Source organism: Silene latifolia, chromosome 9 (assembly GCF_048544455.1).
Source record: "Silene latifolia isolate original U9 population chromosome 9, ASM4854445v1, whole genome shotgun sequence".
In the NCBI taxonomy this organism is placed as follows: Eukaryota; Viridiplantae; Streptophyta; class Magnoliopsida; order Caryophyllales; family Caryophyllaceae; genus Silene; species Silene latifolia.
In genome coordinates, this window is record NC_133534.1 from 148,073,582 (window position 1) to 148,100,803 (window position 27,222).

Sequence of the window (27,222 nt, forward strand, 5' to 3'; positions counted from 1 at the left end):
GCACACAAAATAAAAATTTGAGCATAAACACCATAATTTTCCACACATATCACCATTAACAAAGGTTGGGGCACCATGAGACAATTAAGCCAAGTTTTCAAAAATGGGAAATTAAAAAATTTGGGCAAGATTTTAAGGCGAAATTCCCAACTTAAGACAATACATAGCATTATTAACAAAATTGAAGTCTTGTGACCCAGTTAGGAGAAGAAATACACGTGGGAATCAAGGCTTGGGTATGTATTTATTCTACCCAATTTTGAAAATATTGGGACACTTTTAAAACACATTCCGAGTTTTAAGACTATACATGACACTACCAACACGGTTTGAAACATGATCGATAAAGCAACTAAACCATGTTCTAAATTAATCAATTAAATTTTGGTATGAATACTAAAATTTCGAAGCTTTGGGGTAACATTCTAAGGTAAAACTACAATTGTAAGACAAGATTTAGCATTAACAACCAAGGTTAAGTCCTTATTGGACGACTAAACCAAGCAATAAACACAAAATTCAAATTGTTGACTCAAGAAAACATATATTTTCGAGTTCATATATATATATCCGACCTTTTCTTTCATCTCTGGAGAAATATGATCGGCTGGGGCTAATTCAAATCCCTCAGGTAAAATAAGAACATCCCCGATATTCAATCCCCCTTTCTTGCCGTTAGCAAGAACTTGTTTTAATTGCATATCATAAGGAATTCGAACAACTGCTTCAAATACAGTATCCGGAAGAATCGCTTGGGGAACCTCAATATCCACGGGCTTGTTAGCTAAATGGCAATTGGCACATACAATGCGTCCAGTCGCTTCTCGCGGATTTTCATAGCCTTGCTGGGCAAAAATGGGATACGCATTTGAACTGAAGAGCTTAGTCATTATATATATCATGAGCGAGACGGAAATGAATCGAGTAATCTGTTCTTTTATCCAAGAAAAAGTATTTATAGTTTGCATTTGCATGGTCCAATCATTTATGCTGAACATTTCTACAATAAATTGGGTAGGTTGCTAGTATAGTTTCCTATCCGCGATTCTGCTATTTTTAAACTTAATTTAATGAAATAAGAAAGAATATTACTGGAATATAGAAAGATCGGCCCGCCTTGGATGGTTAAAAATGGAAAGATAAAGTATGATTTTGAATGGTTTGCTTATGTTTATGTAAAAAAAAAAAAGAAACATTATTTTAAATTATAATTTTATTTATATCCTTAATTATATTTTTTCTTTTCAATCATTCAGTGAATGATAAATCACTACAGGTGATGGGGATATACGATTTAAATAGTGGAAAATCCAATATTTAAAAATTGTATCAAGAATGACCGGAAAAGTGGAAACAAGACCCGATATAATTTGATCATTATGAGCAAATCCAAAATCTTTGTAGATAGAGCCAATCATTAGTTCCCAACCATGGGGCGAATGAAATCCAATACATAAATCCGTTAATAACAGAATAGAAAAAGCTATTATTGTGTCACTTAAGTTACATAGGAATTCCTGAACCCAAGAATTAATAAGAATAAGTTCTTTATTCGCCAGAATAGAATAACTGCTTAGAATAAAGAAACATATTATATTTGTCGAGAATTGGAAAATCATATGGATACAATCCTCATTATACATCATGATAAATTGAATCGTTTCGTTGTGGATTCCGATGCGAAGTTTTTGTAGATGTGTTTCAGGGTATTCCTTTACCATTTCCTCCAACAAGCGCAGCTCTTCTAATTCCATGAATTTTTCTAGAAAACTCTTTTCTTGAATATCATTAAAAAAATTTCCAATTTCAACATGAAAATTTGGGTTGATAGTAAAACATCGATTTTTATGTTGAGACTTAATCCTATCTTGATAAATTTCCCTAGATATTTTCTTACGAAGCTTTGTTATAGGATCTATAACTGCTTCCGATTTTGGAGGACAGCCCGGCAAATAGACATCCACGGGAATTAGTTTATAGACCCCCCGTACAGTACTGTAGGAATCGGTATTGAACATCCCTCCGGTAATTATACACGCTCCCATAGCAATAACATATTTAGGTTCGGACATTTGCTCATATAATCTCACTAAAGAAGGCGCCATTTTCATTGTTATTGTACCGGCTGTTAAAATTAGGCCCGCTTGTCTAGGGCTCGATCTTGGTACCAGCCCATAACCGTCAAAGTCGAATCGTGAGCCTATTAATGAGGCAAATTCAATGAAACAACAGTTGGTCCCATAGAGAAGCGGCCGTAAACTAGAGAGTCTTGACCAATTTGAAAAATCATTTGATGTAGTTGAAATAACTGAGTTTTGGGTTATTTGATTAAGTAGTGGAAACTCAATGGAATTCATAACTATTTCCATCCTTTTTTTTATTTATTTATTGTATAAATTTTCGGGGATTAAGACCATTCCAATGCTCCTTTTCGCCATGCATAAACTAAAGCAACAATTAGGACAAGCACGAAAATTAAAGCTTCTATAAATACAGATACGCCCAATATATCGAAACTCATTGCCCATGGATAAAGAAAAACTGTTTCAACATCAAAAACAACAAAAACTAGAGCAAACATATAATAACGGATTCTAAATTGTAACCAAGCACCCCCCATCGGTTCTATACCCAATTCGTAGCTAGAAAGTTTCTCTGGACCTTTTCTACTAGGCGCTAAAATTCCGGAAAATAGAAATGCTAAAATAGGAATAACGCTTGATATTATTAAAAATGCCTAGAAAATGTCATATTCATAAAGTATAAACATAGACAGACTCCTCAAGAATTTGGAAAATATTTTTAATTGGTTGATTCCGATTTAGAATTGTCAAGTTATCCATAACTCCTTAGTCAAAACAACAATAAATTTTGAGCGAACGATTTTTTATTATAAAAAATTTATTATAAAAAAAAGTTTCATTTGTTGTGTCTCATCTCAAACGTGATTGACTTGAATATTTTTTTTTATCTTTTGTTCTCCATTCCACCGCATTTTTTTATAATTATCAAATTCTATTCTATATATAAATAGAATATAAATAGAGATTTTTCTTATTCGCTTTCACCTAGGTTTTACCTAAATAAACAAAGAAAATAAATTCAAACAAGGACTTCACATTTTTTTTCGTAGATAGAGATAATTCACATGTAGGAGGATGTTTATAAATTTAGATTTCAAAATGTGTTAGAATGACATTAGTAATTAGTATATTCTATTTAATTTAATCCGAATTCGGGCCAAGTAGCTTTTCTTTTATTGATTGTATAAGGAAACAAATACTTGTTTTGCACTTTTGTAGCCACGGTGTAACACCCGCGAATTTCCCATTTTGACATTTAAAATTTATTAAACCGTTTAATCCATTTATTAAATATTTTTGAATTATTCAATTTAATTAATTTTATGTCAAACACGATTTTTTTTATAAATGTATTATATAATAGCTCTTTTTATAAAAATACGTATTATTAAATTATATTCTTGAGGCATAATTTATATAAGAATAAATGTACACATATTTTTGGTCGGACAATAATAATAGTGACAGTAATAATATTAGTTTCCGTTTTAAGTTAATATAGACTCGAGACATTATTCCGTCTAGCTATAGACCGTCACATTTCACTTTGTACCTGCTTTCACTCGGACCAACCAAAGATCGACAATAAACTCACCTACCTCTCTTACACTCTTTTAAATATTATTATTATTATTATTATTATTATTATTATTATTATTATTATTATTATTATTATTATTATTATTATTATTATTATTATTATTATTATTATTACACTACATCCCGTCCCTACCCAGTACCCCCCTTCACATCCCCTTCCTTTTTGCGAAAACACTTACAGCAGCAACAATATCTAGGGACCTCAAGCACCATTTTCATTTCGACATTAAAACCGAGATCCCTCCTCCGTTTCTCGACCAAATTTTATAGTTTTTGTACCATCCTCTTCCCCTTTCCTTCCTCCTCCTTTGAAGGTAAGAAAGTCTTGTTTTTGTGGTGATTTCAGATTGACCCGTCTCATGAAAGTTCTGATTTTTAGCTCCTTTATCTCGTTTTCTACCCTCTAGTTGAAGAAACTGAAGACCCGGTGGGAGGCTCGTACTCTTTAGGCGTTTTCCTCGGAGTTTTGAAAGGAAAAAAGGTAACGGTGATAGGTTACTCGACATTATGTTGAATTTATGTGTGTTTATGTGGTTGTATACTCTTTAGTGAACAAGTTTACATTTTTACTTGTGTTTGTACCATGTTTGTATGTGACCACTACTTCCTATTTAACTGGTTTATTAATTCTATTGTTTGCCTACTCTACTGTAAATGTTGGACACTCCTATTCTGTGAAAAATTGGATGTTTTGGGTTTAAAATAAAGTGTATAGTGTTGATTTGTGTCGGACACATGGTACCTTGACTAAGTGAAAGTGTTGCGGCTAATGTAGGCTTAAGTTGGTGTTCTAGATTAGTATTTTAAAGGATGATGATGGATGTTGGTATAGTATATCCGTTCTTTCTAGTTTCTAGATGTTCAATTTTGAACTTTTATTATGAAAATAGCTCCAGGGGATGATCGTACAAAAGGCTGACCATTTCGCAATTTAGACAGCCTCGCTCCTCTAAAATTGTTTTATTCTGTCTTACTCTATTATGCTAATGTTTGGTAATCTGCATAGGTTGCCAAATAACCACTTGAACAATACGACGGTTTTATACAAGTTTTACTTATTTATTTTGAGAAAGGATGGTACCTTTGGATTCATGGTGAAGTGGGTAAAGGAATTGGGTAGTTTGTTTGAATGAGGATTACATGTTTCATGCTTAAAAAATTTTGTCTTAAGACGGCTTCACAAATTGTCTAGAAACCATGTATATAGGTTGTGTATGGGTGATTTTCTTGGACTGTTATTTCACGGATGATTTGAGCCAATTTGTTAATCCCCGTCTCATGTGTATATCCATGTATGTAATAGGTTGGTTGTATGTAAGAAATTCCACTCTTTTCATGCTTAAAATTTCGTCTTAAGACGGTCACAAATGATCTTCATAAATCGTGAAAATGGACTTTGTTGAGCAGTTTTTGCGGGCTGGTTTGACGGGTTTCTTTATGTTAAATTCGACCAACTTTCTTGCTATTGTCTCAAGTACATGTACGTGTTTGGATTGAGTCTTTGGTTCGGGTGGAATCCGTCCTAGTTTGGCCTAGAAAACCGCTCTAAGATGGCTGGGCAATGAAGGGGAGCTGCGTTTTTTCTGAGGTGCTCTGTACTGCTGGACTGTTTGCGTACTACAGGCTGCTTGTGCGTGTTTCTGTGCAGGGGCCAGACCAGGCCTGGGCAGTGGTCAGGGGCGAGCAAGCCGGCTGGGCAGCACGGCTTTAATCCGTGTGTGTCCAGCTCGTCTTTTGTGTAGTCCGTGACCGTCTTTCCTCCTTTGTTTTATGCCTTCTCATATCCTATGTTAAGTTTTGAACATGCCTTGTGGTTGTTGGGTCACTCGTATATTGCGGCATATGCTTATGAATGGCTCACATGTGATTATTTACGTTTCATCTCCTGTTTTACATAATGGAATTGTTCATTCCCGCTTGTTTTCTTTTTGCTCAAATGGCTTAGTTATATGAAATAAAATGGTAGTCCTCGTTATAAAAGTATGAAATGACGTGGAATACTCCATTTACGAGTTTTTACTTGCTCGTTTTTATTTATTTATCACGCCTCAAGTACGTATGATTTATTCTACATGTTAATTAAATTGGGTTAATTTTTATCCGTGAAATATTTTTGTTCGGGTTTAATTAAATTGAATTCTGTCACATGTTTTATGTATCTTAAATTCATTATTTGCCGTTTATTTATATATTTCTCTCATGAATCATAAATGTGGAACTTATTGTTTATTCATGTCATAACTATATGAAATATCTTCATTTATCTATTATATGAGCTTTAACTCATTTATTCTCATTTATTTATCGTATTTCAAATACGAGTAATTTATTGCACATGATTAATTGAAAAGAGTCGTATTCTTGTAGAAATGTCATAATACCCTCGTATATGCTTGACATACATTTCCGCCCTGCTTGTGCTGTTCTGGCAAGTACGGGTTTGACCTACTTGTGCTGTTCTGGCAAGTACGGCTTTTGGCCACTTGTGCTGTTCTGGCAAGTGAGTCTTATCTTAGTCTTTCCGCCACTTTCGTTCTGTTCTGGCGATTGGGGTACTCGGTCTCATTAGTAGTCGAGTCTTGGGTGCGTGCTTGGGTGCGTGCTGTGCTGGTGCACGTCGAATCGGGATGTACACTCGAGAATTTGCAGATTTAGACTAGGACCGTATTATTATCGTAGTCCTACCCGGGGAAATTATAGTCTAAGAGCGATAAATGTCTTGTATTATTTGGATGGTTACTTTGGTCATATCTCCTTGAAATACGTGCTCGTGGCTAAGTGGTCGTGTCTCCTTCCCTGTCTTTCTTCTCCATTTGTTTTATTGTCGCTTATGCCTTACTTATTTATTTCATCATTTCTTTATCCTTGTTGGTTTAAACATGTATGATCCCATGTTTAGTTATAAATCGATTCACTTATAACTTATCTAATATGATTATTTGTTCATGTTCTTTGTTGTGTTCGTTTTGACATTTTGTGGCTGGGAGAACCTTGAGTTACTCCCCACTGACTGTGGCTTTCATGTTTACATGAATGACAGGTTTGTGAAGATGCATTTGTGAGGTTTAGACGTGTGAGCTAGCGAGCACCTTGGACTAGTAGTCGTTTTATTAGGATTGCTTCGACTCACCTTTTATTGTTTTGTCATTCGAGGGATATATTTTCCCTCACCTTGACTATCACGTTTGTATAACTTAATCTTTAATTCCGCATTCTTTATCTGAGTTTTAGTTTTTAATGAACCCACGCTTTAAATTTTAAAAGTTTCAAAAATTTCCTAATTTCCGCTTGAATTTATAAGTTATATTTTCCGCTTTATTGCGGGGTGTCACACACGGTCTATTAAACTACAAAGTTTATTTGATAAGGTTGCCAATGAAATTGACCATTGACCAAAGATCTTTTTGAAACCCGGGCTTAAAAAAAACGAGAATTTTTTTGCTAGAGTTAGTATAATGTAGGGTATTCCTAAACCTATTTCTTATAATCAACTGTAGTTGGTTCATTGGGCTAAAAAGAAATGTTTAATAGTCAATTTATCCCAGGGTTTTGCTTCTAACAATTAAAGTTAGAGTTAGGTATAATACCTATTAAAGGGGGTAATATAATAAATAATTTGATTGGGTAGGAACGATAAAAATAAGATTCCTATAAAATTTTATACTTATACTTACAAAAGAAAATTAAGGGTTGATTATCCTAGATTGGATCCAGTGAAATTTTTTTTTCTCCGCCATAAATGATACTCATTAATAAGTTTATTGCCATTTTGTTTTATTTGATGAGAGACAAATGATGGGTTATAAAAGCAATCAACTAATAATTAAATTTTTAATATAAATTATTATAGTATATATATATATATATATATATATATATATATATATATATATATATATATATATATTTTTAGGGCTATACGGATTCGAACCGTAGACCTTCTCGGTAAACAAATCAAACTTTTTCTTTTATTATCAAAATGATTTGAACTGTTTCAAAGACCCAACATGCGATTTTTTTGCATTGGGCTTTTTCATTAACTGATATAAATATCAGTTATTCTACCATAATTTTTCTTGATAGAAAGAAAATGGTTCCATGTGCTGTGATTCATTATTTATTTGAACTTTGATTCAGAAGCACTACCAAAGTGTTTCAAAAAAGAGATATAGTGACGTAGGTCTGCTTTTGGCCTAGAGAAATTTTAAAATTTAATGGAGTCTCTATCGTTCTGCTTAAAGAATATAATATGAAACCTCATACACCTTAAAGTTCATAGGACCAAAAGAGATTTTTTGAGACCGTTATACTCATTAAGCCTAGCATTAATAGGCTGGGTATTCACCTTATCAATATTAAAAAAATGGGTTCTATTTGGGGACACCTGAATCGTACCAAATTAGAACTAATTGTCACGCTATTGTTCTCTTGTTTTGTTTCCTCAAAATCATAGAGTAAGACATCAATTTTGTTGGAGCTTGTGTCCTCCACAAATTAGTGTGATAACATTAATAAATCTCTTATAGGTTCACAAGGGTATACTTCGTATTTTATCAGTTGATTAACGATTACCTAATAACGGTTGGCTTGCTAGAAAGTTTGACGTTATTATCATACAGATGACGGTGATCATCTGGTCCCTAAAAGTCACACCTAAAGGATGTGTTTGAGAGATGTGATTATGGAAATGTAATCACATTGATGCCTTATATGACTAAACAATTAGTCAATGTGTTGATGAGACGATTATTTAATGCCGATTAAATAATATTAGCTGAGACGAATTAACTGTCAATTCGTAAATTGAATATAATATGTAATATTTAATAAATGTATATAATGTTAGCTTAAACGAATTAAGATGTTAATTCGTAATTAAATGTAATCGGTTATATTTAATTAGCTAATTATAAATATGCGATATTTATAGTTAAAGTATATTTTACTCGAGATTGTTATAATATATGTTGTCAGGCCGGACTTAATAAATCGACTACAATCAGTTATGTGTGGACTTATTAAAACGGGATAACATGTATGACAATTAATAAAATGTACACATTATATATAATTTTAGAAAAACCGAAAATAAGAGGAAATATCATATTATTGTTTCGGTGGTATTGGGCCGAAATTAGGAGAAATAAAATCTCCCCATTCACTTCTCTTTTTCGGTTAGAATAAGAAGAGTAGGGAGCTCATTTTTCTAACCTAATTTTCTAACCTATTCTTGCCTCTCATCTAAAAACACAAAAACGAAAAACCCTAAGTTTTTACAGAAATTGGGGATCGATTCTAGCAAGAAGCAAATGGCATATCTCATATCGTCTTGGGTGCAACTGATAGGTGAATATCATTGCGATATTGTTCTTAGGCCGATTTTGCTAGGACCGAAGGTTGATTTCTTAATTCTCTACCTTTTCGTTTATGTAACTTATTTTATGACTAGCATTCATCATTATAAATCGTTATAATCCTTAATAATAAGGGAAGTATACAGATTATTTCCCACAAGTGGTATCAGAGACAAGGCCACGATTTTATTTTTGATGATTTTCATAAAATGAATGTGAACAAAGGGTTTATGAATCGAAAAAAATATACACGGCTGCAAATTTTTTTTTATGCCGATTGAAATTTTTTTTTGAGCAGCCGGTTTTTGTTTTTTTTTTCTTGATGCTATTTCCATTTTTATTTTTCATATTTTTGTTTTAATCAGTTAAAATAATTATATGAAGAATTGGTAGATGTTTGATTTAATGAAGATTCAGTTAAAATGTAAATGGAATCGTCATGTTGATGATATAAAAATTGTTTTTGCTATATAGTTTTTGGCATATACGGTTAATCATGTTTCATTAATTCATATGCTAATCATGTTCTAATAGCAACTATAAACGATTTTCTTCATCGAATTTTTGTTTTAGGGCATTTTTGCCGCAAAAAGAAAAAAAGGGGCATTATTTGGGTTTGCCGAGAGCTCCAAAAGAAAAAAAGTTTCTATTTTTTGTTTTTTTTGGGCTATTGCCGAAATAAATAAAAAAAAAGATGTTTTGTATTTTTTTTAGTCCTGCCGAGAAAATAAAAAAAAACTGTTATGTTTCGGTTTTTGCAGAATTACCGAAAGAAAGAAAAGTCTTTTTTTTTCTGTTTTTTTTCGGCCGAGCTGGGAAAAAAAAAATTCGTTGTTTTTTTTTTTTAGTTTTGCCGAGACCAAAAGAAAAAAAAGGGGATTTTGCTTGGTTTGTTTTGACCTAGAAAGATTATACATTAAATTTACAATGTATAATAAATTATTGTGAAGCGGTTCATAATTCATAGATACCTAATTATTTTAAAGAGGTTTAAAATAATGATTGGATTAAATTCATATTACAAGTTTAATGTGAATTACGATTAAAATTAATGTGATTAATTGAGGAATTGTCACTTAATTTGATCAATTAAATAGGTGGTTTGGATAAAATTAATCTTTATAATTAAAGAACTATGTCTTGTATGTTTAATTTTTTTTAGTTGATGCATTTTATTTTAGTTGGATGAATCGTTGAATGGTTATATTTACGTATTTTTGCAATCGGTTGTAATTTGTAATACCTAGTGTGGCCTTAGTCAAATTATGTTTTCGTAATGATGGGAACATAATTTTTAATGTAATTTGAGATCTCGTATCTCCGTTTGGTTTTCTTTATTTATTACGGTTTTGAAATTAGAATGTAAATAGGTTTATTATGTAATTTTAAATTGTAATTTTTGAGAAGACTAAAGATGGAGATTGGAGCTCACTCCCGCTACATGGATCAAGATGGAACATCAAGACAAGCTTCTCGGGTCCATGGATGGATTCCAAACTTGTATTTATGTTCATTTTGATAGGATAGGCCACACTAGGACTTTATTTTGTTTTACGTTTTACCGTTCTTATTGCTTTTCATTCACATGCTAGTTAATGCATCATATTCCGCCTAAAACCAAACCACCTACTAAAATGCATGAAAATTGCCACATATAGGTTGTATGTTAGTTTTCATAGACATACAGATGTCACATGTTTATTAAGCCATCACCTTAGTTTATTCATTCACGCATGCTAGATATTAGTTCACTTAAAATGAATTAAAATAAAGTTGATGGGATCTTCCTCTAAAACAGAAATTGAGACTAGTCTTTATAAGGGCAAACAACTATGAATCCCTTCTTCGTCGGTAGGCATAATATGACCCCTTCTACGTTGGGTAAGTAGTTTGTGTTGACTTAGTTTATCTCAACATTATAGTCCGAAGAGTTTCTCGTGATTATGATGGACTAAAGATAGAATTTACAGAAATTTATCGACCAAGAATTCTAACAGTAGAATTAGCCAAAAGGTTGGCTTATGAATTTACAGATAATTGAGTCTTGGGATCATTTATATAATTCTTGAGGAAGGTCAATTGTATAAATGCTTGAGTCTTCGCGTTATAATAGTATTGCATTAGACTTAAATTAAAATCGATGCACATGCTTATTATTTATTCTTCTTTTTTTAAATGTAGAACACGTTTATTTTACTGTTACAACAAATGGCTGGAAATAACGAAATCCCAATGCCGAGTGCCACACTTGGACGCGAGTCCTGGCTTAAGATTTTTATGGACAACATGAATGAGTTTACACGACTGAAGAATGATGGGTCCAACTTTGCGGACTGGGAGGCAGCACTACGGAATGCTGCCGTTGCTGAAAGGTAAGCTCAAGTACTTAACTGAGCCAATACCGGTCAAACCAGCCCCCAATGCGGGAGTTAACGAGTCACTTGCTTATAGTGATTTTGTCATGGAAGCGGGTGCGATAAAGAACGTACTCATCTTTGCAATGGAAACAAATTTGCAGAGACGCTTCATTGCCCAAGGTGCGAACAAGATTTTCGCCACGCTCACTAACGAGTTTTCAAAAGCACCGAGAATCGTTACTTATGAGCATACCTGTCGCTTCTTTGCTGCGAAACTCCAAAAGGGCCAACCGGTTAGCCCACACATTCTTAACATGATTGAGAATGTCGAGAAATTGGAGGCACTTGATTGTAAAATCAGTGAGAGCATAGTCATTGACCGTATGCTTCATTCTCTTCACGATGGTTTTGCCCTTTTCAGGGTGAACTACTACATGAATGACTTAAAGAAAAGTCCTCATGAGCTACACTCACTTCTCGTACAGACCGAGAAGGATATGAAATTGAGTGGGAGCATGAAGCAGGATGTTCTCACGATTTCCAACAAGGGTAAAGGTAAGGGCAAAGCTCCAGGCGACCTAACTGTAGGTAAGCCAAAATTCAAGAAGCCAGGAAACGGTAAGAGTGGGCTTGGTGAGACTAGTGGCTCACAGGGCAAGGCAAAGAGCAAGGGCGGTGACATTGAGTGCCACCATTGTCACAAGACTGGACATTGGAGGAGGAACTGTCCCGTGTACCGTGAGGACATAAAAGCAGGCCGCATCGTTCCTGTTGGTATGTCATCTTATATTCATATGATTGAGATTAACCATGCAAGTTTCGGAACTTGGGTACTTGATACTGGTTGTGGTTCTCATCTGTGTAATCATTTGCAGGGCCTAAGAAACATCACACCTCTCGGAAAGGGTGATGTGGCCCTGCGAGTCGGGAATGGAGCTAGAGTTGCCGCTGTCTCGAAGGGAACATATGTAATCCAACTCCCTAGTGGTTTTGAGTTATTTTTAAATAACTGTTACTATGTACCCAGTTTGTCTAAGAACATTATTTCAGTTTCCGTACTTGATAAAGACGGATATTCATTTTTAATAAAGGATAATAGCTGTATTTTCTCTTTCAATGAAATGATTTATGGCAAAGCGGTTTTCATGAATGGAATTTATATCTTAGATCAAACCACGGAAGTATTACACGTGAATAATAAGAAATTAAAGGTTGGTGACAAAGATCAAACCCATCTATGGCATTGTAGAATGGGACACAACAATGAGAAACGCGTGAAGAAACTCGTCGATAATGGGACTATTCCCGCATTCGAATTTTCTACATATGGCACTTGTGAATCATGTCTCATTGGCAAAATGACTCGAATTTCCTTCAAAGGTGTTGGAATGCACGCTAGTGACCTATTGGGACTCATACATACTGATGTTTGTGGACCTATGTCAATTACCGCTAGAGATGGCTATAGATATTTTATCACTTTCACGGACGATTTGAGTAGATACGGATATGTCTACTTAATGAAGCATAAAAATGAGTCCTTTGAGAAATTCAAAGAATACCAGAACAGAGTTGAGAACCAACTGGGTAGAAAGGTTAAAGCACTCCGTTCAGATCGGGGTGGCAAATAATTTTCAAATGAGTTTGATCAACACCTTAAAGACTGTGGAATCGTTTTGCAGTTAACTCCATATGGAACACCTCAATTGAATGGTGTGTCCGAACGGAGAAATCGAACCTTACTTGATATGGTTCGGTCCATGATTAGTCACACGGTAGTACCTGATTCATTATGGGGTTTTGCTCTTTTGTCAGCTGCTCTTATACTTAACCGAAGTCCGACTAAAGCTGTCGACAAGACTCCATATGAAATGTGGAAGGGAACGGTCCCTAACTTGTCCTTTATTCGGGTTTGGGGCTGCGAGGCTTATGTCAAGTGGAGACACGAGGATAAGCTCGGCCCGTGATCGGTCAAGACATACTTTATAGGTTATCCAAAAGGAACGTTTGGTCATTACTTCTATTCGCCTACCGAACATCGAGTTTTTGTTGCGGCTAGTGCGACGTTCTTAGAGAAAGAATTTCTCGAGAACAAGACAAGTAATAGAACCTTCGAGCTGTCGGATATTCCAGAACCAACAACCGAGGAACGGATGGAGGAAGTTGTTCCTCCAACTGATGATACGGTTAATATTCCTGAGGAACCTAGGAGGTCGGGTAGAGTCTCTAATCCTCCGGACAGATACATTGGTATGGTCGAGGAGAATGACGTTTTGCTCCTAGAGAGTAATGAACCCGCTACCTATAAAGGTGTTATGGCCTGTTCCGACTCAAAGCTATGGCTCGAAGCCATGCAATCCGAGATGGACTCCATGTATGAGAATGACGTATGGGATCTTGTTGATTTACCTAATAAGGTAAAACCTCTACAGTGCAAATGGCTTTACAAAATAAAGAGTTCTGTAGACGCGCAACCAGATACCTATAGGGCACGACTAGTGGCAAAAGGTTTCACTCAAGTGCACGGAATGCATTATTATGAGATTTTTGGACCTGTAATCATGCTACGTTCCATTCGGATAATCTTAGCGATTGCCGCATTTCATGACTATGAAATTTGGCTAATGGATGTGAAAACCGGCTTCCTAAACGGTTATTTGGAGGAAGAGTTGTACATGGTGCAACCCGAAGGTTTCATAGATCCTGAACATCCTAAGAAAGTATGCAAGCTTAAACGCTCCATTTATGGACTTAAGGAAGCTTCTCGGAGTTGGAATCATTGTTTCGACCGGGTGATAAAAGAGTATGGTTTCACTCGATCGGTCGAGGAACCATGCTTATATATCAAGTCGAGTGGGAGCAAGATTGTATTCTTCATATTGTATGTCGATGACATACTCTTGATTGGGAATGACATTACTCTCCTATCTTCGGTTAAAGAATGGTTGAAGAACCATTTCCAGATGAAAGATATGGGTGAGGCACAACGTATTTTGGAAATCCGTATCTACCGAGATAGATCACGACGGACGTTATCACTTAGTCAGGAGTCTTATTTGGATAAGATTCTTGAGAAGTTCAGCATGACCAACTCCAAGAAGGGGAACCTTCCAATGACGTCTGGGATGCAGTTGAGCAAGTCTCAGTCACCCACGACACCTGAAGGGATTGAGCGCATGAGTCGTGTTCCTTATGTATCTGTAATAGGATCAATCATGTATGCCATGATATGCACACGTCCAGACGTAGCATATGCATTGAGTATGACGAGTCGGTACCAAAAGAATCCAGGTGAAACACACTGGATAGTTGTTAAAAATATCCTCAAGTACCTACGGAAGACTAAGGATAGGGTATTGTCTTATGGAGGCGATACTAAGCTATGCGCAATCGGTTATGCAGATGCTCGCTTCCAAACGGATCGAGATGATTCAAAATTTCAGTCCGGGTTCGTCTTCACTCTTAATGGTGCTGCGGTCAGCTGGAAGAGTTCCAAACAGAGTGTTGTAGCAGATTCTACCACTGAATCCGAGTACTATGCCGCTTCGGAAGCAGCTAAGGAAGCGATATGGATGCGTCAATTCTTACAAGGACTTACGATAGTTCCTAGTTCGAATGACCCGATCACCATCTATTGTGACAATAGAGGTGCCATCTTCCAGGCTAAGGAGCCAAAGTCTAGCAACAAATCTAGACATGTACATCGGAAAGCTCACCTGATCCGTGATTACATGGAGCAAGAAGAGATAGTGATTGACAAGATAGCTTCGGATGATAACATCGCGGTCCCTCTCACTAAACCGTTGAATTTTGATAAGCATGAAGGGCACGTTATTTCCATGGGAATTAAACGTGTTCCTGAGTTGTAGTAGTTAATTATGGATTTGATACATTATCTTTTTCATATACTATTTATAACTTCATCGTTTTTATAATATTTTGTTTTTCATGTGGATTATACTGACAACATTGAACGCCACAAAGTGAACTGAATTACATTATATTTTGTTTGGTCCGTAATCGCCCATATGAGCTGATAACTCTGGCTATTATATTGTGCAGTCGATTGATGGTGGGTTCAACGAGCCATAAGTCAAACGGTTGACTGATCGATCACAAATGCGAGATTATAACGATACCTCGTAGGACAAATTTTTGTGACAACGTAATGGAGTTCTAAATGTTTAACAACATTCGGTGCCAGGTCGTGGATAGGACATCCATTGTGTTCCTAGAGTCGATTATTTTGACTATCGACTGTCTCTTGAGATTAAGGCAGTTTTTGGGTGACTTTGGTTTCTTTCTCACGGTCTGCCGTAACTGGAGGCTAAGTAGATTTTTTCTGGGTCATTTCATACTGTGCTTACATTTGCAGGATTCGAGTTGAGGAAAGTATCCAACCTTTATCAGGTATAGTTATTTCTCAGGGCCACTCGAGGAGTTATAACTGAAATGCATGGCCATGCTCGAATGATGATTCGTTTATCAGTTAAGTTACTCTCTAGGCGGGGAAACCACTCTTGATACAGATCACTTGTAAAATACAACCTTTGTGAATACGGATTTTGCAAATTGTTTTACATTGAGTGGGAGAAATTTTAGGATATGAGAATCGGTTATCGCACATACACTTGTGAGGACAAGTGGGAGTTTGTTGGAGCTTGTGTCCTACACAAATTAGTGTGATAACATTAATAAATCTCTTATAGGTTCACAAGGGTATACTTCGTATTTTATCAGTTGATTAACGATTACCTAATAACGGTTGGCTTGCTAGAAAGTTTGACGTTATTATCATACAGATGGCGGTGATCAACTGGTCTCTAAAAGTTACACCTAAAGGATGTGTTTGAGAGATGTGATTATGGAAATGTAATCACATTGATGGCTTATATGACTAAACAGTTAGTCAATGTGTTGATGAGACGATTATTTAATGCCGATTAAATAATATTAGCTGAGACGAATTAACTGTCAATTCGTAAATTGAATATAATATGTTATATTTAATAAATGTATATAATGTTAGCTTAAACGAATTAAGATGTTAATTCGTAATTAAATGTAATCGGTTATATTTAGTTAGCTAATTATAAATATGCGATATTTATAGTTAAAGTATATTTTACTCGAGATTGTTATAATATATGTTGTCAGGCCGGACTTAATAAATCGACTACAATCAGTTATGTATGAACTTATTAAAACGGGACAATATGTATGACAATTAATAAAATGTACACATTATATATAATTTTAGAAACAGCGAAAATAAGAGGAAATATCCTATTATTGTTTCGGTGGTATTGGGCCGAAATTAGGAGAAAGAAAATCTCCCCATTCACTTCTCTTTTTCGGTTAGAATAAGAAGAGTAGGGAGCTCATTTTTCTAACCTAATTTTCTAACCTTTTCTTGCCTCTCATCTAAAAACACAAAAACGAAAACCCTAAGTTTTTACAGAAATTGGGGATCGATTCTAGCAAGAAGCAAAGGGCATATCTCATATCGTCTTGGGTGCAACTGATAGGTGAATATCATTGTGATATTGTTCTTAGGCCGATTTTGCTAGGACCGAAGGTTGATTTCTTAATTCTCTACCTTTTCGTTTATGTAATTTATTTTATGACTAGAATTCATCATTATAAATCGTTATAATCCTTAATAATAAGGGAAGTATATAGATTATTTCCCACAAATTTATCAGAAAAATTAATTAATAGAATTTCTTTGATTGCATGATTTGAAAAACATTGGCGCGCGTGTAAACGAGGTGCTCTACCTAACTGAGCTATAGCCTTTTACTTGTGCTACATAACCTATTTTAACAGGTAGATAATTTCTTATCAAGATGAACATTCGCGATCAAAGATCATAGCTCTTTGATTGATATTGCTTATAATGACATTTTCTGGGCATTTTTAATAATATCAAACGTTATTCCTATTTTAGCATTTCTATTTTAAGAAATTTTAGCACCTAGTGGCAAAGGTTCAGAGAAACTTTCTAGCTACGAATCAGGTATAGAACCGATGGGGGATGCTTGGTTACAATTTAGAATCCGTTATTATACGTTTGGTCTAGTTTTTGTTGTTTTTGATGTTGAAACAGTTTTTCTTTATCCATGGGCAGTGAGTTTCGATATATTGGGCGTATCCGTATTTATAGAAGCTTTAATTTTCATGCTAATCCTAATTGTTGGTGAAGTTTATGCATGGAGAAAAGGAGCATTGGAATGGTCTTAATCACCGAAAATTTATACAATAAAAAAAGTAAAAAAAAGATGGAAATAGTTATGAATTCTATTGAGTTTCCACTACTTAATCAAATAACCCAAAACTCAGTTATTTCAACTACATCAAATGATTTTTCATATTGGTCAAGACTCTCTAGTTTATGGCCGCTTCATTATGGGACCAACTGTTGTATCATTGAATTTGATTCATTAACAGGCTCGCGATTCGACTTTGACAGTTATGGGCTGGTACCAAGATCGAGCCCTAGACAAGCGGACCTAATTTTAACAAAATGCGGACAAAGAACAATGAAAATGGCGCCTTCTTTAGTGAGATTATATGAGAAAATGCCCGAACCTAAATATGTTATTTCTATGGGAGCGTGTACAATTACCGGGGATGTTCGATGACTGATTCCTACAAGATCTTGTTCGGGGTCGATAAACTAATTCCCGTGGATGTCTATTTGCCGGGCTGTCCTCCAAAACCGGAAGCAGTTATAGATGCTATAACGAAGCTTCGTATGAAAATATCTAGGGAAATTTATCAAGATAGGATTAAGTCTCAACAGAAAAATCGATGTTTTAAAATCAACGACAAGTTTCGGGTTGGGCGGAGTATACATACGGGAAATTATGATCAAGAAGTACTTTATAAATATAAATCTCAATTTACTTCAGAGATTCCTCCCGAAACATTTTTCGAATACAAAAATTCAGTATCTTCCCAGGAATTAGTGAATTATATGAGATTCACTTTTGTGTAATTGTAAACATAAGCGGCGGATTCATTTTCATAAATTTAATCTAAAAAAAAGAATGTGGGAGATATAAACAAGATGCAGGGTCGTTTGTCTGCTTGGCTAGCCAAACATGGGCTAGTTCATAGATCTTTGGGCTTCGATTACTAAGGAATAGAGACTTTGCTCCAAGACCGGAAGCAGTTATAGATGCTATAACAAAGCTTCGTAAGAAAATATCTAGGGAAATTTATCAAGATAGGATTAAGTCTCAACAGAAAAATCGATGTTTTACTATCAACCACAAGTTTCGTTTTGGGCTAGTTTATAAAATTTGGGCAAAATTCAACATGAAAATGTTACACTTGACATCATAAATGATGTAAAAAAGTGATTAATATCATTAATTAAACAAAACATGGAATTAATTAAGAAGATTTGAAGGTAATAGCGTGGATTTAAACGAAATCAAATTTGAAATATTTTAAGCAATGAGAAAATCACTCACATTGTTTAATTAGCAAGATTTAAGAGAATAACAATGGAGTAGAAAGCTTAAATCCAAGCAACAATCGTTAACAATGGAGTTTCAGAAAAAATTAAAGAGAATTTGGTATTTTTGTTATGAGAAATGACGAATAAATGCAAGAAATAAGGTAACAATGCAATTATCGCGAAATTTACAACCCAGAAAATGGTACTCGGTCGAGTGCTAAGTCCACCCGGTCGAGTGCGAGTCCACTCGCTCGAGTGCCCTCTCCACTCGCTCGAATGACTCACTTCCAGAAATTTTTGAGTTTCTGGAAATTGGTCCACTCGATCGAGTGGTAGGCTTCACTCGGTCGAGTGACTGGTACTCGGTCGAGTACTAGCTCGCACTCGGTTGGGTGCCTCTCTATGGTTTGAAATTTCCGACTAAGGATACTATTCTCATACTAGCGACCACTTTACTAACAACTATTACTAATCACACCCTACTATGGCACTAGTAAAATTCAAACATATATGCGTCATTAACATGCCAAAGGACGGGGCTAGTGCCCCTCACACACCAATACGTAATAACTACTTTCAAAACACGTTATACACATTACTATTTTTCATCCAATTTTCACATATTAACATGTACCAAATGAATAACTACATCATGTAAGAATCCTATCAACTTGTATAGAATACATGTAAGTAAACCATATTTCACATAGCCTTCACACATCGACTGTAATACCCAGTAATTTGATAAGTATTTATGAGAATAATTTATGCAATTCAAATAATTAATTAAAAAGCATTTATATTAATAATTGTAAATAAGACGATAATTAATAATAAAATAATAAGTGAGTCGGGAATTGGATATTGGGCCGTGTATGGGTATGTTGGGCTCGTAGTCCTCGAGTAGTATTGATATAATAATAATAATAATAATAATAATAATAATAATAATAATAATAATAATAATAATAATAATAATAATAATAATAATAATAATAATAATAATAATAATAATAATAATAATAATAATAATAATAATAGTATATAATAAGAATAATACTAAGAATAATAATAATGCACGAAACAGAGCTCGGGTCTTATTTACTGTGGTTCATCCAAGAATGCTAGTCCAACAGGCCATTAGTGATGTTATTAGCAGGTTTTGGGCTAGAAACAAGGCTAAAATTACTCGGGAGGATGAAAAATGGATTAATAGTATTCAGAACATTTAGTCTTTTTTGTTAGCTAGATTTGATTGGTAGCACCATATTTGTAAGAACTCACACCGGATGATGTATTTTTGTTGATATTAATATACTTATACTTTCCCCAAAAAAATTAAGAATAATAATAATAATAATAATAATAATAATAATATATTGTTCCTACTGTTCAAACTGCAGCTCGTAAATCAATTGTTATGGCTCCAAATGTTTCTCCTAGTTGTACTTCTGTTGATTCCACCATTGTTGTTGAGAATTCTTGATGGTGTTGTTGAGAATTCTTCCGCCATTGTTATTGAGGCCGTATCGTGCTTCTTTATCGATCATCGTAGCGACTGGTAGCGCTAGTGTGTCTGAATCTATGGTCCCTGAACCTAGTCCTACAGTTGAACCTAATCCTTGTGGTACTACTGAAAACCATGACCCTATCCCTAAAAGTCCTAGTGCTGCTAAGGGAGATACTGGGACTGATAAGCGTCCATGGAAGGATGTTGTAAAAGGGGGGAATCAATTGGGTATGTCCTTGTTCTTTGACGAACATAGTAAGCATTCTACTGAAATTGATGTTGAACTTGATGACTTTAAGAGTGAACTTGAGTTCTGGCAATTTACTTTGATGGGTAATTTCCTAGGTTCAAAACCTACTTTAAAACAGGTTCAGGAGTTTGCACAAAAATGTTGGCATCATATAGCTTCTCCTGTTGTCCAATACTATAAAAAAGGGTGGTTCAGTTTCAGATTTACAAGTCTGGAAGATATGAATAATGTGTTAAACGAAGGTCCTTGGAAATTAGGGAATGGCTCCCTCATTCTGAAGCAATGGTACCCTAATTTTTCTATGGAAATGGATAGGGTGTCCACTGTTCCTATTTGGGTCTTGTTCCCTGATTTGGAACCATTTCTGTGGTCTGAGAATGTTCTTAGTAAGATGGCTAGTAAGATTGGGAAGCCTTTGTTTGCTGATCTCAATACCACATGTAAAGCCAAACTGTCTTTTGCTAGAATCATGGTTGAAGCTGATGTTTCCACCACTCTGCCTGACCATATTGTTCTTAATACTCCTTATGATGGGCAATCCTCTCAGAGGGTCATTTATGAATGGTTACCTTTCCATTGTTCTGGTTGTGGGAAGTTGGGTCATCAGCTGGGTAGCTGTAAATGGCACCAGCCAAAGGTCCCAGCTGTCTCCAAGAAAGTTTACCAACCTGTTTCTAAGCCTGTGCCAGCTACTGTCCCTAGTGTTTCTCAGCAAGAGGAGGGACAAGGCTCTGGATGCCTTGAGCTAGGTGGTACCTCAGTTGGCCTTGATGAATCTACTAACCCTGGTGGTGGTAAGGAGTTGGAGGCTTCTACCCCTACTCAGTTGGTGGTATCTTCTCCCTTGGCTGCTGAAAAGCACTCAGAATGCCATGAGCTAGGCCATTGTCCCCCTCCTCCTGATGATGCTAGTGTGATAAGTAGTGAGTCTCAAATTGCCAAGAAGAGAGACTGCATAGAGGCTCCTGTCACACCCACTTCTGATGACCAATTCTGGGTTACTCCCAACAAGTTTGACCTCCTTCAATCTAGTGATCTTCCTGTTCCTGAACTAGTGGATAAAGCTCCCCCTGATAAACCCTGTCATGAGGATCTGCTCTTGGAACATTAGAGGGTGTAATGACCCTCTTAAGCAGCAGGAGCTTAGTGATTTCCTGTGGGCTCATAAACTTGATATTTTTGTAGTTCTTGAGACTAGAATCAAAGAAAATAAAGCTAAAAAGATTATCAAGAATAGGTTCACTAACTATAAAGTGGTTTGCAACTACTCTAAACACTATAATGGCCGGATTTGGCTTATTTGGAACCCTGCCACTGTTGCTGTTACCACCTTGCTGGTTCATGACCAGCTCATTCATTGTAGCATAGTTCATTATGCCACTTCTCACAAGTTCCATTTGACACTTGTCTATGGAAATAATGATCCTCAAATCAGAATGGCTTTATGGTCTGCTCTTGCCTCTATTAAGTGTACTGTTACTGATTGGCTTGTCCTGGGTGATTTCAATGTGGTTTGGGATGTCTCTGAAAGGGTCAGTTCCTCCCCCCCTGATTTAACTGATATCCTGGACTTCAATGAATGCCTTTTGAATGGTTCTGGTTGTGAATTTACCTGGACCAACAAGCAAGATGATACTACTAGGGTTTGGTCCAAGTTAGATAGGGGCCTTGCAAATCCTTCCGGGCTCTCTAACTTTTCTACCACTCATGTCACTTTTCTCCCTGCTGGTGTCTCAGATCACTCTCCTGTCATGGTCAATGTTTTTGATGACCCCCCTGTTAAATCCAGGTTTACTTTTTTGAATTGTTGGATTGGCCATTCTCAATACAAGGGCATTGTTTCTCAGGCTTGGCAGACTTATGTTCAGGGTTCTGCTATGTTTAGAGTCTTTAGCAAGCTCAAGTATGTTAAGCATGGTTTACTCCAGCTTCATAAGAACCATTTCAGTTCTCTCTCTGAAAGAGTTTCACTTGCTCGATCTTCTCTCATGGATTGTCAACATGAGCTCCAAGTTTCTCCTTTGTCTCAATCCCTGATTGACTTGGAAAGGAGACTTTTGGCTGAATATAATAGTCTCAAAGCTGCTGAGATGAGCATGCTCAAACAAAAAGCTAAGGTAGATGATATTAAACATGGGGATTGCTCTTCTAAGTTTTTCTTTGCTAAAATTCATGAAAGAAAGAAGCAGCAAATTATTGGTAGGATCCTTGATAAAGATGGTAAAGAGAGGACTGGCTTAGCTGATGTTGCTGATGGCTTTGTGGATTACTACACTTCTCTTTTGGGGGCAAGTACTGAGGTTGCTCCCTTAGATGTAGAGTTTATCCAACAAGGCCCTTGTGTTCCTGATACTGACTATGCTGCTCTTACCAAGCCTGTTACTATCTCTGAAATCAAGGATGCTTTGTTCGAGATTGGCTCGATAGGAGTCCTGGCCCTGATGGGTTTTCTTCTGCTTTCTTTAAGGATTCTTGGGATCTCATAGGGAAGGATTTTTGTTCTGCTGCCCAGGAATTTTTCAGGACTGGTAAAATGAGTAAGCAAGCAAATTCCACCCTTATTACTCTCATTCCTAAAAAGAAAGTTAGTCAGTCTGTTCTTGATTTTCGACCTATCTCATGTTGCACTACTATATATAAAACTGTGAGTAAGGTCATTGCAAACAGACTCAAAGTTATTCTCCCCTCGATCATAGGCCCTGAACAGGCTGCTTTTATTCAGGGAAGAAGCATTTTTGAGAATATTATGCTCTCACAGTCCTTGGTTAGGAATTATACTAGGAAATACATTACTCCTAGGAGCTTGATCAAGGTTGACATTCAAAAAGCTTTTGATTCCCTCCAATGGGATTTTGTTAGGAGTATGCTTGAAGCTTTGAAGTTCCCTCCTATCTTCATAAACTGGATTATGGGTTGTATCTCAGGTTCCTGGTTTTCCATTAAGGTTAATGGAGCTGTGCATGGTTTCTTTAAAGGGAAAAGTGGTGTCAGGCAAGGTGACCCACTCTCTCCCTATATATTTGTCCTTAGCATGGAGGTTCTTTCTCGTTATCTTAGGCAATTAACCCTCCAACCTCAAGTCTTCTTGCATCCTAAATGCTCTCAACTCAAGCTTACTCACTTGATCTTTGCAGATGATCTCATGCTTTTTGTTAGGGGTGATCTCCCTTCTGTTCAAGGAGCTGTCCATCTGTTGAATCTTTTTGCTAAATGGTCTGGTCTAAAACCTAATATCAGTAAAACTGAGATCTATTTTGGTGGGGTTTCTCCTGCAGTTAAAGCCCTTATTCTTCAGCATACTGGGTTTACTGAAGGTAGTTTCCCCTTTAGATATCTTGGCATCCCTCTGAACTCTTGTCGAAATTCTACTGAGATTTATGGTACCCTCCTTACCAAAGTTCAGACTTCTCTCCTCCACTGGTCTAATAGCTTTCTTTCCTATGTTGGGAGGATTCAGATACTCAACTCTGTTATTTTTGGCATTACTAATTTTTGGTGTGCTAGTGCTTTACTTCCCAAAGCCATTTTAAAACGTATTACTAAAATCTGCAAGGATTTCTTCTGGTATGTTGATAAGGACTGCAGGAAGCATGTTTTCCACTCCTGGAAGGTTATTTGTCGACCTGTTCAAGAGGGTGGTCTTGGTGTTAAGGAAATTCTTTCCTGGAACAAAGCCCTCCTTGCAAAATGGCTCTGGCTCCTGGAGAATGACTCTTCTGGAATCTGGGCTTTGTGTAATAAAGCCTATATCCTCTCCTCTGGGTCTATTTGGACTCTTAGTGCCAAGGATCGCTATTGTGAGAGTCTCTGTAGTATTCTTGCAGTAAAAGACTATCTTGTGGCTCGTTCTGGTTCTCTTGATGCTGCTACCCAGATTCTAAACTCTTGGGTTAGGAAGGGCCAATTCCAGGTCAGTGATGCTTACCACTGGTTCAGAGATAAGGGGGAGACAGTCTACTGGTATAAATCTTTGCAGGGGAATGCTATTGTTCCTAAGCATAGGATCTGTGCCATCTTAGCTGCTTCTAAACATCTACCCACGGTTGATCTACTTATTAGTAGGGGCACTGCTTTTCATAAACAGATGTGTTCTCTGTCTCAGCAGCACTGAAAAGCCATGAACATCTCTTTTTCACCAGTACTTTCTCTCGGAAGTCCGGCATGCATTACTTCGATGGATGCACCTTTGCAATCGTTACGATAATCTTTGACCGAACTCCATTGGATGGCACAAACTCGGGGTCGAGTCATTGGAAGCATATGTGGCGACAAACTTGCCTTGTTGCTTTGCTTTGTCTACTACTTATGGCAGGAGAGAAATCAAAGAATTTTTACGGGTCATCAGCATTCTACTGTATCTCTTCTCAGTCAGATTCAATTTACTGTCAAACATCGTCTATTAGCTTGTAGTTCTCTTCCTAGTTGTCTCGTTGCTCGTCTTACTTAAGGCTTTATGCCTCTTAGTGGATAGCTTTGTAAGGTTTTATCCTCTTTCTAATAAAATGAGGTATATCTTCTTGCAAAAAAAAATAATATTTATAATAATAATATTTATAATATTTATAATAATAATAATAATAATAATAATAATAATAATAATAATAATAATAATAATAATAATAAATAATAATAATAATAATAATAATAATAAATCGAAAAAAATGAGAAAGCTAGAGATAGAAGGAGAAAGAGCATAGAATTCCGGAAAACACAAAAAAAAAGAGAACCCTAATCATGACGGCCGCCAAATCGTCTTCGATTACTGGAAAATCACCGCAAAAAAATTCTCAAAAAAATTCTCAAAAAAATTCTAATAAATTTAGTTTGCTTTCTCATGATAATTTGGAGGAATTCCCTGCTTTAACAAGAACTGTGATAGGTCCATCGAGTACAGATGTGCACAAAGAGAAGAATATTCATGAAGTTTTTGGTGTTCCTGCACTGAATCTGGATGTACTGGTGGAAGATGTTACTGAAGAGGATGAGGAAATGGATGACAAGGCTGAACAAGTTCCTGCAAGTGTCCCCCTTCCGACGATACCAGAGGAACCGGCTGGCTTGCTTCAGTTTACTGCTGAGGAAGTGCAGGCAGAGTTAAGTTACTGGCAAAACTCTGTCTACTTCTTCATCTTAGGAGCCAATCCCCCTTGGGAAATCGTTGAAAGTTTCATACGACGTCTTTAGGTGAACCATCAGGTAGACAAACTCTCCTTTCTCCCCAATGGTGTCTTTATGGTTCGTTTCAAAACCAAGGCTGCTAGAGAGGCTGTGTTGAAACAGGGTCACTTTTTATTTGATAACAAGCCACTCATAGTTAACCCTTGGACTAGTGATACTGAACTTGTGAAACATGAAGTGAAATATGTGCCTGTTTGGGTTAAATTGCATCGTTTACCTTTGAAATTTTGGGGTAAAGGTATCTCAAAAATTTATGGATTGTTTGGTACTTTTATCAAATGTGATTTAGCTACTGAGGACAATACTAGGATTGGGTATGCACGTGTGTTGATTGAGTTAACAATAGGCAACACTCTCCGTGAAAATGTTAAGTTTTTGGATGAAAATGGCAATTTAGTGGTTGTTGCAGTTGAGTTTGAATGGAAACCAGTTGTGTGCTCTGTGTGCAAGGGCATTGGGCACTATACTGGGGACTGTAGGAAAGCTAAAAAAGCTCAACCTGCCACCAATGCTCCTTCTAAACAAAAGAAGCAGGTTTGGAGACCTAAGACTCTTCCAGCAGGTGGTAGTAAGCAGCTTGTATCACAGTCTGTTCCACAAACTACTGCTGTTGTACTCCACCTTCTCCTGTTGAAATCCAATTGAATACTCCAGTGGTCTCGCAACCTAATGGCAATTACTCTTCTGGGCCTGCTCCAGCAAGACCTATAGTGAGACTGAGTAGACAGGAGATTGCTGATGAGGGTTATACTGTCCACAGATTTGGTCAGTATTCCTTTCTGGAATCTCTCAATAAATATTCTACACCCAAGGTAGGCATTGGGATAAGTGGTAGTGTTCCTCACAAGGTGGGGAATGAATAACCTTGAGTTTTGGAATGTGAGGGGCCTTAATAATCCCACCAAACAAAGACATATCAAGTGGTTTCTTCATATGAATAAGGTGGCATTATTTGGGCTCCTAGAGACTAAGGTGAAAGCCTTATCTCTGAAAAGTATAAATGGTATCCTTGTTGATGGCTGGAGTATTACTACAAATAATAGATGGCATAAAGGAGGAAGAATTTGGATTGTTTTGAACCCTAATGTATTGTTAGTGGATTTTTTTGACTACTCTGCTCAGTGCATCAACATGAAAGTAACAGATATAGCTACTTCTAAGAGTTTCTTTGTTTCCATGGTGTATGCATTTAATGCTCTCAATGATAGACTGCCTCTTTGGGAACAATTAAGAAAGTTTGCTGGTTTTGTAAATGAACCTTGGATGGTCTGTGGAGATTTTAACTGTGTTTTATCACATGCTGAGAGGCTTGGTGGTGAAAGCAGTGATGCTGAAATTGATGATTTTCAAAGGTGCTTGGATCAGTGTGGGTTAGTTGATAGTCCTGCTTTGGGAGCTTTTTATACTTGAAATAATAGCCAT

At 36.2% G+C, this 27,222-nt stretch overlaps 3 protein-coding genes and 1 long non-coding RNA gene across 4 annotated transcripts; 3 read left to right on the forward strand and 1 right to left on the reverse strand.

Moving 5' to 3' along the window:
- Positions 1–1,244: 1,244 nt before the first annotated feature.
- Positions 1,245–2,357, reverse strand: LOC141601735 (NAD(P)H-quinone oxidoreductase subunit K, chloroplastic-like). Its single transcript, XM_074422036.1, has one exon. It carries the CDS (start codon positions 2,355–2,357, stop codon positions 1,245–1,247), a length of 1,113 nt encoding a protein of 370 aa, XP_074278137.1.
- A 1,728-nt stretch (positions 2,358–4,085) lies between these two features.
- On the forward strand, positions 4,086–5,720 carry LOC141598335 (uncharacterized). The gene is made up of 2 exons (XR_012523426.1): positions 4,086–4,164; positions 5,091–5,720. It is a non-coding gene; the product is annotated as an uncharacterized LOC141598335 (long non-coding RNA).
- Positions 5,721–20,347: 14,627 nt separating this feature from the next.
- LOC141601736 (uncharacterized) lies at positions 20,348–23,108 on the forward strand. Its single transcript, XM_074422037.1, has 2 exons — positions 20,348–21,704; positions 21,808–23,108. Exons 1-2 carry the CDS (start codon positions 20,348–20,350, stop codon positions 23,106–23,108), a joined length of 2,658 nt encoding a protein of 885 aa, XP_074278138.1.
- Positions 23,109–25,854: 2,746 nt separating this feature from the next.
- LOC141601737 (uncharacterized) lies at positions 25,855–27,210 on the forward strand. The gene is made up of 3 exons (XM_074422038.1): positions 25,855–26,362; positions 26,455–26,648; positions 26,923–27,210. Exons 1-3 carry the CDS (start codon positions 25,855–25,857, stop codon positions 27,208–27,210), a joined length of 990 nt encoding a protein of 329 aa, XP_074278139.1.
- The last annotated feature ends 12 nt before the right edge of the window (positions 27,211–27,222 follow it).

Bases quoted from the DNA above. Each gene is read 5' to 3' on its own strand.
- LOC141601736 (XM_074422037.1), top strand. From the start codon at position 20,348: ATGGTGTTGTTGAGAATTCTTCCGCCATTGTTATTGAGGCCGTATCGT. The intron at 21,705-21,807 runs GTCATGAGGATC...ATATTTTTGTAG, and splicing joins AGCTCCCCCTGATAAACCCT to TTCTTGAGACTAGAATCAAA.
- LOC141601735 (XM_074422036.1), bottom strand. From the start codon at position 2,357: ATGAATTCCATTGAGTTTCCACTACTTAATCAAATAACCCAAAACTCA.
- LOC141601737 (XM_074422038.1), top strand. From the start codon at position 25,855: ATGGTTCGTTTCAAAACCAAGGCTGCTAGAGAGGCTGTGTTGAAACAG. The intron at 26,363-26,454 runs GTGGTAGTAAGC...TGAATACTCCAG, and splicing joins ACCTAAGACTCTTCCAGCAG to TGGTCTCGCAACCTAATGGC. The intron at 26,649-26,922 runs GTGGGGAATGAA...TACTCTGCTCAG, and splicing joins GTGGTAGTGTTCCTCACAAG to TGCATCAACATGAAAGTAAC.